The sequence below is a fragment of the Fusarium subglutinans genome (genome assembly GCF_013396075.1).
Source record: "Fusarium subglutinans strain NRRL 66333 chromosome Unknown NRRL66333_c0000200, whole genome shotgun sequence".
Taxonomy (NCBI): Eukaryota; Fungi; Ascomycota; class Sordariomycetes; order Hypocreales; family Nectriaceae; genus Fusarium; species Fusarium subglutinans.
Window position 1 is genome coordinate 1 of NW_023502263.1, and position 11,445 is coordinate 11,445.

Consider the following 11,445-nt stretch of genomic DNA (forward strand, 5'->3'; position numbering starts at 1 on the left):
TTCTATAACTAGGTCTTATATCTGCTATTCTTAATTATTATTTTAGTTATTTATTTTATTACTTTTAGACTATTAAAAAGGTAATATAAGTATATCCTTTTCTTTATAGCTTACTATAATAATTATATTACTTATTAGTATTTCTAGTAATTATAGTAGTAACTTTAAGCTTTAAGGTACTCTCTGTATACCTTTAAGGGCTTCTAGCTTAGTTTATAGTTATATACTTAGTAACTTACTTACCTTAGCTATTATAAAGCTTTTAGATATTATATAAGTATTTATAATGCTTTTATTATTTTCCTTAGCTTTAAGCCTACTTAGCTTTAGTATTACTTTTAAAGTCTAAAGTTTATTAGTAATTTAAATTAGTATATACTAGTTTTAATGCTTATTAGTACTTTCTATATAGGTTATAGTGCTTTTTTTAATTACTTTTACCCCTAAGTTTAAACCCTTAAAATATATAACTTAGATAGGTCTATTAGGTAGGTTAATCTTATTATTATTTTCCTTAAGGTTAAGGATCTATACTTTAAATACCCTTTTTAGAAGCTTTTTTATATATTCTTTCTCTAGTTAATAAAAAATATACTTATTAAATTTAATATTTTAAGTAATTATTACCTTTTTAAGCTAAGGTATTTATATTTAGTATATATTATACACTATATAGCCTACTAAATACTTAATATAACCTTTAGGGCTTATTTTAAATATCTTTTTATATATCCTAGCTTTTTTATTTTAATTTAATAGGTAGGCTTAGTAGCTATAGGCTTATATACTGCTTTAATTAGGTCTAAGGTCTACTATATACTTTCTTATTTATAATAGTACTTTATATTTAAACTAATTCTATAATACTTCTATAAGGAACTGCTATCCCCTTATTGCCTTTAGGCTTATATTAAGTAAAAAAGTAGTAGTTTATATACTCTCTAGCTATAGTAAATAAGGTAGCTATACTTTATTAAGTATTATATTTAACTTTTCTAATACTTTTTTCTTTACTTATTCTATACTACTATTAGGTTCCTTTATATAAAGCAGTATAAGCTTTATATCTATACCTTTAAATTGTACTTATTATAAGAAGTTAGTATTACCTAATATATAAATTATAATAAGCTTATTATTACTATATATTTTATAAATAACTAGTTTAAACTAGTATTTACTTAGTATTTAAACTAAAATAGTATATTAAAAACTACTAATTTTTTTTTACTTTCTAGCAGTATAGTATATAGCTAATTACTAAATTTATCTTTTATTACTAGTAGGTAATTTAAGCTATTATACTCTATTTTATACTCTTAAAGATCTTAATAAATCCTTTAAAAAGGTCTTAGGAAGCGATTTTCTAGTTATTAGTAACTAATAACTTATATAGTATATATTTAAGTATAGGTCTTATAGTCTATATATACTATTTTATTAATTTATATATTCTTACCTTAATTTACTAGCTTTTTAAGTACTTCTTTTTCTAAGTACCTTAATCTTAAGTACTATAAAGCGCTACTGCTATTATAGGCCCTCTTTTTATCTCTTAATAGTTTTTATACTTAGAAAGTAAAAAAATATATTATACTTACTTTATTATACTAAAGTACTAAAGAACTACCTTATTATTAATTAAAATTATATTTTTAAGTATTAGGTAATTAATAAAGAAATAGGTTAAAATAGGCTTTAATTAAAGTACTAATATATTATACTTATATTATAGCTATATAAAGACTATACTTTTTAAAAGGTTTTTCTATTTTAGAAAGCAGTTAAACCTAGAGTATTATACTCCTAATAATTATAAAAAGGCTTTTAATATAATATTTATATAAAATCCTTTAATAATAATAATATTACTAAGGGTTAGTAACTAGGTTTTTACCCCCTTTAAGCTATTTATAATCTTTTAAATTACCTTAGTTTTCTTTACTAAGATTAAAAAGTATATATTACCTGCTTCTATATAGTTACTATTTATTAGGATAAAGGAACCTTTTTTAAGTAAGGCTATTATATTTACTAAGTATATAGCGCTATAGATATTTAATAAAGTACTTTATATAAGTAGGTAAAGGGGTCCTTAGTAAGTAATATAAAGCTATATATTATACTTAGCCTTAGCTAAGATATTAGGTAATAAAATAAAGTTTATTAAGTTACTAAAATAAACAGTAAACCTTTAGTTTCCCTAAGCTTATAAGCTTCCTTTACTGCTATTTCTTATAACTTTTAGCTTAAGCTATCTTTAAAAGGGCTTATTAAGCTCCTTTTAGATTCTATTAAGCTTACTATTAAAAGGTTTCTTAATATAATAAAAGGCTATACTAATAACTATATAGATAAGGAAGGTATATTTCTTAGCCTTTTACTAATAGTTATTATACTTATAAAGGCAGTTATTATACTTCTTAGGCTTATTTATATAATTACTAAAGGTTATTTAGACCTAATAGCTCTTACTAGATAGAGTTCTTTTAATAACTATATATAGCTTACTAGCTAGCTCTATAAAGAAGGTTTTCTTATTAGTTTTTCCCTTTTTAAGGAGTACATTTTACTTAGTTTCTGCTTATAAAGAGGCTATCCTTTTCTTAACTACTTTTAAAAAGCAGTTAATACCTAGGTTTCCTAAGATTTTAAGGATATAAAAAGGTCTAGCTTATATATAAGCTTTTTACTATTATAAAAGCTACTATTTAGGGCTTTATTAAGCTTTAAAAGTATTATTAAGGACCTTAAGATACTTTTAAGTAATCTTCCTAATAGTAGTTATTATACTTAATACTAGATTTTCTTTTAAACCTTAAAGTAATTAATAAATTATATAGCTATTTAAATAATCTTTTTTAATTTAAATAAGTATAAAAAAAAGGATACTAAAGTTAATACTTGTTATTATATAGGCTAGGATCTATAAGTATTTACTAGCCTATTACCTATATTATCTTTAGATATATTATAGTTCTAGAAAGGATACTTTATAGAAGATTTTTAGATTACTTATAGAGAGTTTAGTAAGTAGTCTTTTTTTAACTTTAGTAGTAGTTACCTTAGTTATATACTTTATAAGCTTCCTTTTACTAAAGGTATTAAAATATTTATTAAAAGTTCTTATAGCTTATTAAAATCCTAATTAGAGTACTTAGGGTTAATTTATAGCTAGGCTTTATATACTTTAGCCTGTAATTTAATCTCCTAAATCTATAAAATCTAGTTATCTAGACTGTAAAGGAGTATATAGGTAGATATATATAAAGTGCTTTATTTAAAGATAGTTATACTTAATAAGCTTAGTAATTCTTTTAAGGATATTAGTTTTATAGAATAAGATAAGATAAAATATATATTAAGTAGTGCAGTAAAGTTACTAGGTCTTATACCTACCTAGGCTTATAACTATAGTATATATAGTAAAGGGGTATATATAAGGGTTAAAAGAGCCTTAAATTCTCTTATGTAAAAAGGGGGGAAGCTATATTACTTATACCTATAAGGAGCTCTGATCCTTATTAGGTAAGCTAGACTAATTAGAGTTACCCTATCTTCTAATATTTTCTATATTTAATTTATCTTTATAGCATTTTTCTAGAATTAATTATTAAATAAAAACTAGTTTTTCTTTAAGAAAGTTAAAAAAAGGATTTTTCTAAAATCTTAGTATTTTAAAGAATTTAAAACTATATTAAATAAAATAGTAAAAATAATTATAAAAATAGTAGCTTATAAAGCTAATTTTAAGCTATTTTATAATATTTAGCTTACTTATATAATATCTTTCTTTAATTAGTTATTAAATACTAAAGTTACTAGGAATTATACTGTAAATCTTGACTTTTGGTGTGTTCAGCTGTATCAGGTTTTTGTGACTGTATCGCACTTTTGTGCCCAACTAAGCTTGCTTAGTTGGCCCCCCCCCCCCCCGCCGGGTATATTGCCCAGTCCATAACAATAACCACCCCATAAACCCTCGATCCCCTTACTTAGCGTAGCATAGATGGATGTTACTTAGGTTAGATACACGACTCTAGCATTCTAAAATCTCCTTCCGTTTGTACAGCTGAACTCTCGCTGTCTAAGTTGGGTTGGTGGTGACGTCGGGATGGGGTACATGGGCAGGCCCTCTTTGCACGCTCAATGGTCCCTCACTACGGCAGCCTCAAGTCTCAGCTACTTTTGCAAGTCCTTTATATGAAGCACCGCTCCAACAATCTTACTACAGATAAATAAAAAGCCTCTCGAACACTCTCCGGCTGTCCAGCCTCACCTGTTCCAAACTCACTCCTCAAGCACGCCTCGGCTGCATCGGCAAAAGCATCACCCATCCTCATCCTGACTTGAGGAATCATATCCAGTATTGTCTCCCGCACACTTTCGTCTTCATCTTGACTCCCCCGAGCCTCTAAAAGCTTGATGATTGGAGACCACAGGCCAATCTCCACGAGTACGACACCAAGACTGTACAGGTCGGCCTTGTATGAGAAAGGCGGTCGGTCAGTTGACTCACCATTCGCATGCATTGGATGGCCTTGGTGGTCTGGGTGCCGGTACAGATTCTGCACACGATTGTCTCCAACATTTTGAGTCAGCCTGGTCTCTCGGAACAGCCTACTGTAGTCAAAACCACCAATGTATGCCGCGCCAAGATCAACGCTAGATATATCGTTGCTCAGAAACAGGATATTATCGCTCCGTATACCTTTGTGTAGCCACGATCCCAGATGGAGAAACAGCAGCGTTTTGGAAAGCAGCTTAACAAGCTTCAACCGCTCAGTGAGAGATTTAGGCGTAGATTCTTCCCTACTCAGCAGTTCCAGAAGAGTATAAACCTGGTGCCCCTCCTCAAGCTTGAAGACCAAACCGTATTGCGCGTCCTCTTCTTCTGCGACGGGCATATCGACCATGGCTATGCATTCTAGAGTCCTGAACTCGTGAGGCTTCTTTTCTGAGTGTAGTAGTAAAGCGAGGTCGTGTATCTGGTTCTGGGAAGCCTCCTTGATTTCGGCAGATAAGCTGCTTGGTACATATATCCACTCGATCATCACAGGTGTGATATTGATGTCGCGAGCCTTGAAGTTGGCCAAGCTGCGGTGGGTGGAGTATTGCTTTGTGTTGTCCTGTTTCTTTTCGTTTTTAATTCCTCGGTGGCTTCTTAGTAGCTCTCGTTGATGCATGCTGTCGGTTCGGTTTCTCATCTCTTCTGCGGCTTTCTTGAAGGTAGCGATACCCTGCACTACTTTGAAAGCTCTATCCTCTCCAGAACCTTCGACTGGCGGCTGGTTCCGGTCCAAGTCAACTGGCTCGATCTGGTCACTGGTCGGGGGTATAAAGAAATCTTCGAGCTCCCCAACTAACGCCGCAATTTGGTCCGTCATCTTCATACCCTCGCCCCCCTTCCGGGCCCATCTCCAACGCTGAATTATGTTGGCATGATTTATAGAAGCTACCTCCTTGTGGAGTAGCTCCAGGTCCTTAGCGTCTGGTCCATCCGTTTGAGCAATGAGAGCTAGTTGAAGACCGCGGTCTGCTGAGCGAGGCTGCCCCTCTAGAACGCGATCATTTCGAAACAACGAAGGATACTTTTTGTCAAAGTCTTCCAGTGCCGTGAGCCGATACTGTATTATCAAGACATATCTCAGAGCCAGAGATCCGAAGTCTTTGAAGCGTCGACTCTTCTTGAGGTCCTCCTCATTCAACCGCCCCCAGCCAAGTGCCCAGGTCTTGAGACGGGCGCGAATCATGTCGAGTCTGGCTTTTATTATAATGACTTCTTGTCCGACTTCATTTGTGGCCTTCCATAGATCAATGACCCTGACAGTAGTGTCGACGACCTGAAGGGCAAATCCCAAAATTGCGATAGCCTCGAGGCCAGACATGTCGGATATGTACTGGGTGAGTTGGCTTGGGTACTTTTCAAGGGAGAAAGATTGCTTCAATCACGAGGATTTGGTTTGTTGTCATATTACACATTCGTAGCATTTACACATCTTTTATTTCAAAGGGCCCCTAGGAAAGGAAAGAAAACACAGGACCTTAACCCTAAGCGATAAAAATATTTAGGTAAATCTAACCTAAGTTTAGGGAGCTCTTTTCTAAGTTTATTTTAGCACCCTGTATCAAGGTTCGGTATTTTCTTGCTCCCTGAGGGGCCCTCATGGCGTCGTTCAGCTGAGGAGCAGACCTCCGTTTGCTAGCGGAACCTCCGTTGGTTCACGGCTCTCTGCCGCCGCCACCATGGCGCATACTTGCGCTAAACCAGAATAACGAGCTCTGAAAGGCCGCCACTGTGGGCTATCAGTACATGAACTCGTCTTGCTTGAGGCAGAAATGATTTCAACCTCATCTTTGTGGCGGTAATGCTAGCTAAATGCGAATTAAGTCTCGAGAACGCCCGGACTTACAAGAATGTGATGGATCGAAGCTTTCCACGGCTTGTGCGATGCAAGGTCTAGACCGCGCCTCCAGTGTCTGCGATCCGAGAAGATTAAATACTTACCTTCCATTTCAAACGCAACATCGAATGAGGAGGCCGCTCTCCAAGAACGCTGGACTCTCAACTCAGGATATTACTTTTCATAGTCTATCCGGCACAGGAAACACGCCTCAAGTATCCCACCTTACCCATTGATTCTGATCGCCGTCAAGAGATCCGTGATGACAGACCCCGCGGGGGAATTACAACGGCCCATGCCAGGGCTATTGCCTCTGTTCACTGCTGCCATTAACGCAGTAGGCACATGTCCATCCGCAAGGGAGGAAGTGCTAGCCAACATCTGCATCGACGAAAAGGCTTTTGAAAGAGAGGCCTGCTTTGCGTCTGGCCGCTCGTTTCAAGTCATGCGAAGCCGACCAAGCACACTGATAAAATACGTGGATTCTCGGTTCAAAATGGCCACCATCCATAGACTGGCCATGCTACATCTCAACGACGTTGTCCTCCGAGTCCCAAAAAAAAGGGTGAATTGGGACTCGGAGGATGGCCGGGAACTCTCAGAGTCTATCTGCACTGAAATCGCAATTCTCAGTAACGAGCAGCTCCGGAGACATAAGAACATCACGGAGATGATTGGCATCTGCTGGGGTGTAGACAGCGACCGCGTTGTGATGCCTGTTCTGGTGTTGGAGACGGCCCAAGGAGGCGATCTATGCAAATACCTTGAAAGTTCGACGGAGCTTGATGCGAGAGACAGGCTGCGTCTAGCAATCCATTGCTTTCAAGGCTTGCTTGCTCTTCACACTGTCGGCGTCATTCACGCAGACTTGAAGCCAGAAAATATTCTGGTTTTCATCGACGAAAAGGGCAGGCCATGCGCAAAGCTTACAGATTTTGGCTGCTCCCTTTTGGTTTCAAACATACATGAACCATTCAAGCTGAAATCAGGAACCACCTTATGGCAGAGTCCCAGAGTTTTGGAGGCCCTCGATGCTCAAGGCTTGCGTCAAGCTGATATCTATTCTTTGACGCTCGCGGTATCTCTTCTATTGGTTGGGCCTTTCATGAACAAGGTGCTTGAACAGGCACATGTGTCAGGTGATGGTCAAAAGCCCCTGCGCAAGCTTAAAACTGAAGATGGTGCCCTCGCAAGCTTTATCAGAATGCAGAAGGATGCTAATGACTCGTCTGGTCCACGTGTCTTTACAGACAAAGTATCAGGTCTCATCTTCGAGTTCTTCGATTCAAAGCTCTCTACCGAAGGCAAGCTTGAGGCTGGAGCCGCAGAACCTCTTGAGCTACTGAGAACAATGCTTCACCATGAGATTATATCTGCTGCTACAGACAATGTAGAAGTCTTTGAGACTTTTGATTCCCTTGAAGAGGACGTCTATTTGAGCCACTGTAAGCGTTCCTCCGTCTCTTGATCGGCATCAAAGACAATAACCAACTAGACTTAGGTGATAATATACCCCTGGATCAAGCAGAGGACGTAGTATCCCAGTCCATGGCGGCCACAGATAGCCAACAAGGGCTAGATCTTGAAACTACCATACCACTTCTTCACCATCCCTATCCAGATCCATCTCAACGATACACAAGGGAGATGGAGCGGAAAGTGGAGGAAGCGGGACATGTTACCTTGGCCCCTCTACCAGAAAGGACAATTTCGGTAAGCACTTCCACCGAGATTTTGAACAACCAGCCAGGACTAACAAGGCATATGCATTTAGATCAATACATACTTTAGCAGGCTCAGGCGCCTTCCTGGTCGAGTTGCCACAGAAATTATCACTCATGTACGAGAGGTCGCCGATTCAGACTCATACTGCGAAACATCACGATCCCTCGCGGCATATGCAATGGCGACGTGGCTCATTAGCATTCACCGATCCGCTGCTACTTCCGCACCATCACTTAGCCAAGCCGGACAATACCTCGTGACGGCAGCAAAGCTGGGACATGAAGAGGCTCGCACTACAGTGGGAAGGGTACTGAGCTGGATAGGGATGACGAATCCTATAGATCCAAGGGTTGAAGAAGGATGGCTATACGACCTGGCTGTTCTTGGAGATCGAAGTTCTTTCAAGCGATTGAGTTCAGAGAGATGCGCTGATGCATTACGAGATCAGACGGCAGCGCTGGATGCGCAGGTCAGAGAGGAAGCAGATATCTCTGCGACTTCGGATGAGGCCTTTTCGGAAAGCAACCAGCTTCAAAACAGCAACAAATTGAGAGACCGGCTCTCGCTCATCTGCAGATATTTGGTCAACCGGAGCTGGAATGTCAGCTTGCAAAAGGTTCTCGAGCTACCGGGTCTCAACCCTGACTTGTGCGTTTCTCTTCTGATGCAAGCCTGTCAGAATGGTGACTATCAGATCGCCAAAGTTCTCATCGAGCACGATACACCGCTAAGAGATGAAACCTCCGGACTAACACCACTACATTTCTTGGCCCATTTCGGAGATGAGGATATGCTTCCTTTAGCACGGCTCCTTATAGATAGAGATCTCGATATAGAAACCCGCTGCAGCCTTGTTACTCCATGCACCGTTGGACAACTCGATTTGGGAGACACCCTTGCTGATGCGACGCCTCTCCTATTTTCTGTAGCGCAGTCGAGCCTCGCAGCAGTTTCGGCGCTTATCTCCCTGGGCGCGGATCCATTTAACGGAGCGGAGAAGTATGAGCCGTACACAGGAATTATGGCTGCCCATAAACGTGGGAGGACATACTCACCGGTCCATTATGCAGCAAGACTACATATGTCGGACGTCCTAGAGGCTCTATTACCCGGGGGCAAGGAATATGAACATTTACTGGATTGGATGTGTTATGAAACGCACTCCCTCAAGGTCACTCCGCTCTGGTGTGCTGTCGACTACTGGTACCAGGGCCTCTACGATCGGGTATCACTTCATGGGAAGGATCACATCAAGAGATGTGAGGAGACCATCACCCTTCTTCTGAAGCGTGGAGGCCAGGGCCAGGTAGTCAATTGGGATGTCACCACACAGGTCAAACACTCCATCTTCACGGCAGCGACCTTGTACGGCCAACCGTTTGTGCTGAACCATCTACGATCTTTGAACATCCAGCCCACCACAAATAATCTCATTAGAACACTTCAGACTGCCCTCGATGTCGAGGACTTGACAGCGGTTGAGTACCTTCTTCCACTTGCCGAAAGAGAAACACGAGACTCTGAGTCAGCGTTTCAGCTTCAGGCGTCGATTCAAGGGCACAAGCTTCCAGACTTTATAAGTCATTTGTATGATATCAAGGAACGCCTCGAATCGAACGCCAGGTCAAAGCTCAAGCTTGAGTTAATCAGAGATCCACCGCTACAAGAAACGATTGGCCCGGATGTCGGCCAGGATATCTTGCAGCAGAAAGCTTCGCAGGGAGGCTTCAAAATGTCGTTTACTATCCGGCCTGGGCTTGGTGGGCGCAGCATCATGGAACCTGTAGGCGAGCCAAGCATGATGCTACCCAACGGTACGCCTTTACCCGTCGAAGAAGAAGACAGCGGCATTTCTGCCTTTGAGATGGCCGTCTTGGGCGGGTACGAGGCACGTGCGCGCGAACTGTACGAGAGCGAGCATTGTGACGTGTCGTGTCGTCGTGTAGATGAGGATGGCGACGAGACCACCCTCCTCGCACGTCTCATCCGAAAGAGCCGCAAGTACAGTAACTTCGATAAGCAGATTCTATTTCTACTCGAGCTTACTCCCCCCAGCACGGAAGAGTTCTTTCGTGCGTGTATACCATCCGGGTCAACTGCCAACGAAGGGCTATCTATCCTTCACATGTCTGTCATGCTCGACGAGTGCCCAACAAACTTCAAACCCCGCGCCCCTCGTCAAATTATCTCTAACATCATTGAGAAGTACCCAGAACCAGAATATCTAAACGCAGTCAGTGCAGAATTTGGCGCTGCTGTACACATCGCAGTTGAGTGCGGTAACCTGGAAGCACTAAAAGAGCTTCAGGCCGAAGATGTCGAGTGGAATCTTCTAAACGCGTACGGTGAAACGCCCCTCGACATAACAGCCCGTCGGCTCCTAAAGGTCCATGAGTTTTTACAACAGTGCCGTCATCTACAAAGACTCGAACAGCCGGAAGAGTATAACGAGGCTGTGAGTACCTATCGGACGAATGAACTGCGCATGAAGACCTTTCTACAAAGGATGGGGGGAAGGTATGAAAGATATAGTGGGTTGATGCACAGGAGGAATGAGACAGAGTGGGATCTAGAGAACTTTACTGTCTCTGGAAGCATGCAGGTCAACGTCGCGGAGCATTTGGCGATACTTGAAAGCCGTTCGGTTGGTGAGAATGAACCAAGTTTAGCGGGCCATCTACGTAAATTAAGAGCTTGGGGTGAGTTAGGAGTGGATGAGTGTATGCTTCACCTTGCCGACGGTACGGCTATGACTTGAGCTTTATGTAAGTGCGGATTCTTGTATTTCTGTGTTATGTAACGCATTTCCGGTAGCTAAGCTAAGCTTCTTACGGCTGATGGAGTCACTTTGTGGAAGACTATGGAGAATCCAGCCACAAGGATAGCCGCTGTAACATGTCCATGGTATACACAGCTTGCCCTAGTAGGAATATTACTAGAGTCGACTCCTGGCTTCAGTTAGAGCTAATCCTTGTTCCAGTCGTATAGGCAGGTCTTTTTATCCTCATTTGCGTAGTATATATGGGCTCTTTGTCATTTATGTCTTCTTATTAGGGCAGTCAATTCTATTAGTACCGTATCTGGCAGCTCGTACCTTTGATGTATTTCTATCTCTGGTGCTAACCTCTTCCTGCTCTATTTAAAGCTGATACAGCCGACGGTATGATGTACTGGAGACTCGCTATAAGCCTCATTGATATTATTCTTGAGCCCATACCAAGATGCAGCTAACAGGTCTGCCTAATAGAGTCAGACCTCCCAATTTACATTAACGGCTCAATAACAAAGACACCCTGCGTTGACCCAATTTCCTCCT

At 40.1% G+C, this 11,445-nt stretch overlaps 2 protein-coding genes across 2 annotated transcripts; one reads left to right on the forward strand and one right to left on the reverse strand.

Moving 5' to 3' along the window:
- Nucleotides 1–4,199: 4,199 nt before the first annotated feature.
- FSUBG_11018 (kinase catalytic domain protein) lies at nucleotides 4,200–5,888 on the reverse strand (the record flags this gene model as incomplete). The annotated part of the gene is made up of 1 exon (XM_036675656.1): nucleotides 4,200–5,888. One exon carries the CDS (start codon nucleotides 5,886–5,888, stop codon nucleotides 4,200–4,202), a length of 1,689 nt encoding a protein of 562 aa, XP_036533471.1.
- A 1,012-nt stretch (nucleotides 5,889–6,900) lies between these two features.
- On the forward strand, nucleotides 6,901–10,763 carry FSUBG_11019 (CAMK DCAMKL kinase; the record flags this gene model as incomplete). The annotated part of the gene is made up of 4 exons (XM_036675657.1): nucleotides 6,901–7,849; nucleotides 7,906–8,117; nucleotides 8,179–10,584; nucleotides 10,725–10,763. The coding sequence occupies 4 exons, from the start codon at nucleotides 6,901–6,903 to the stop codon at nucleotides 10,761–10,763; spliced, it is 3,606 nt and encodes a 1,201-aa protein (XP_036533472.1).
- Between the last annotated feature and the right edge of the window lie 682 nt (nucleotides 10,764–11,445).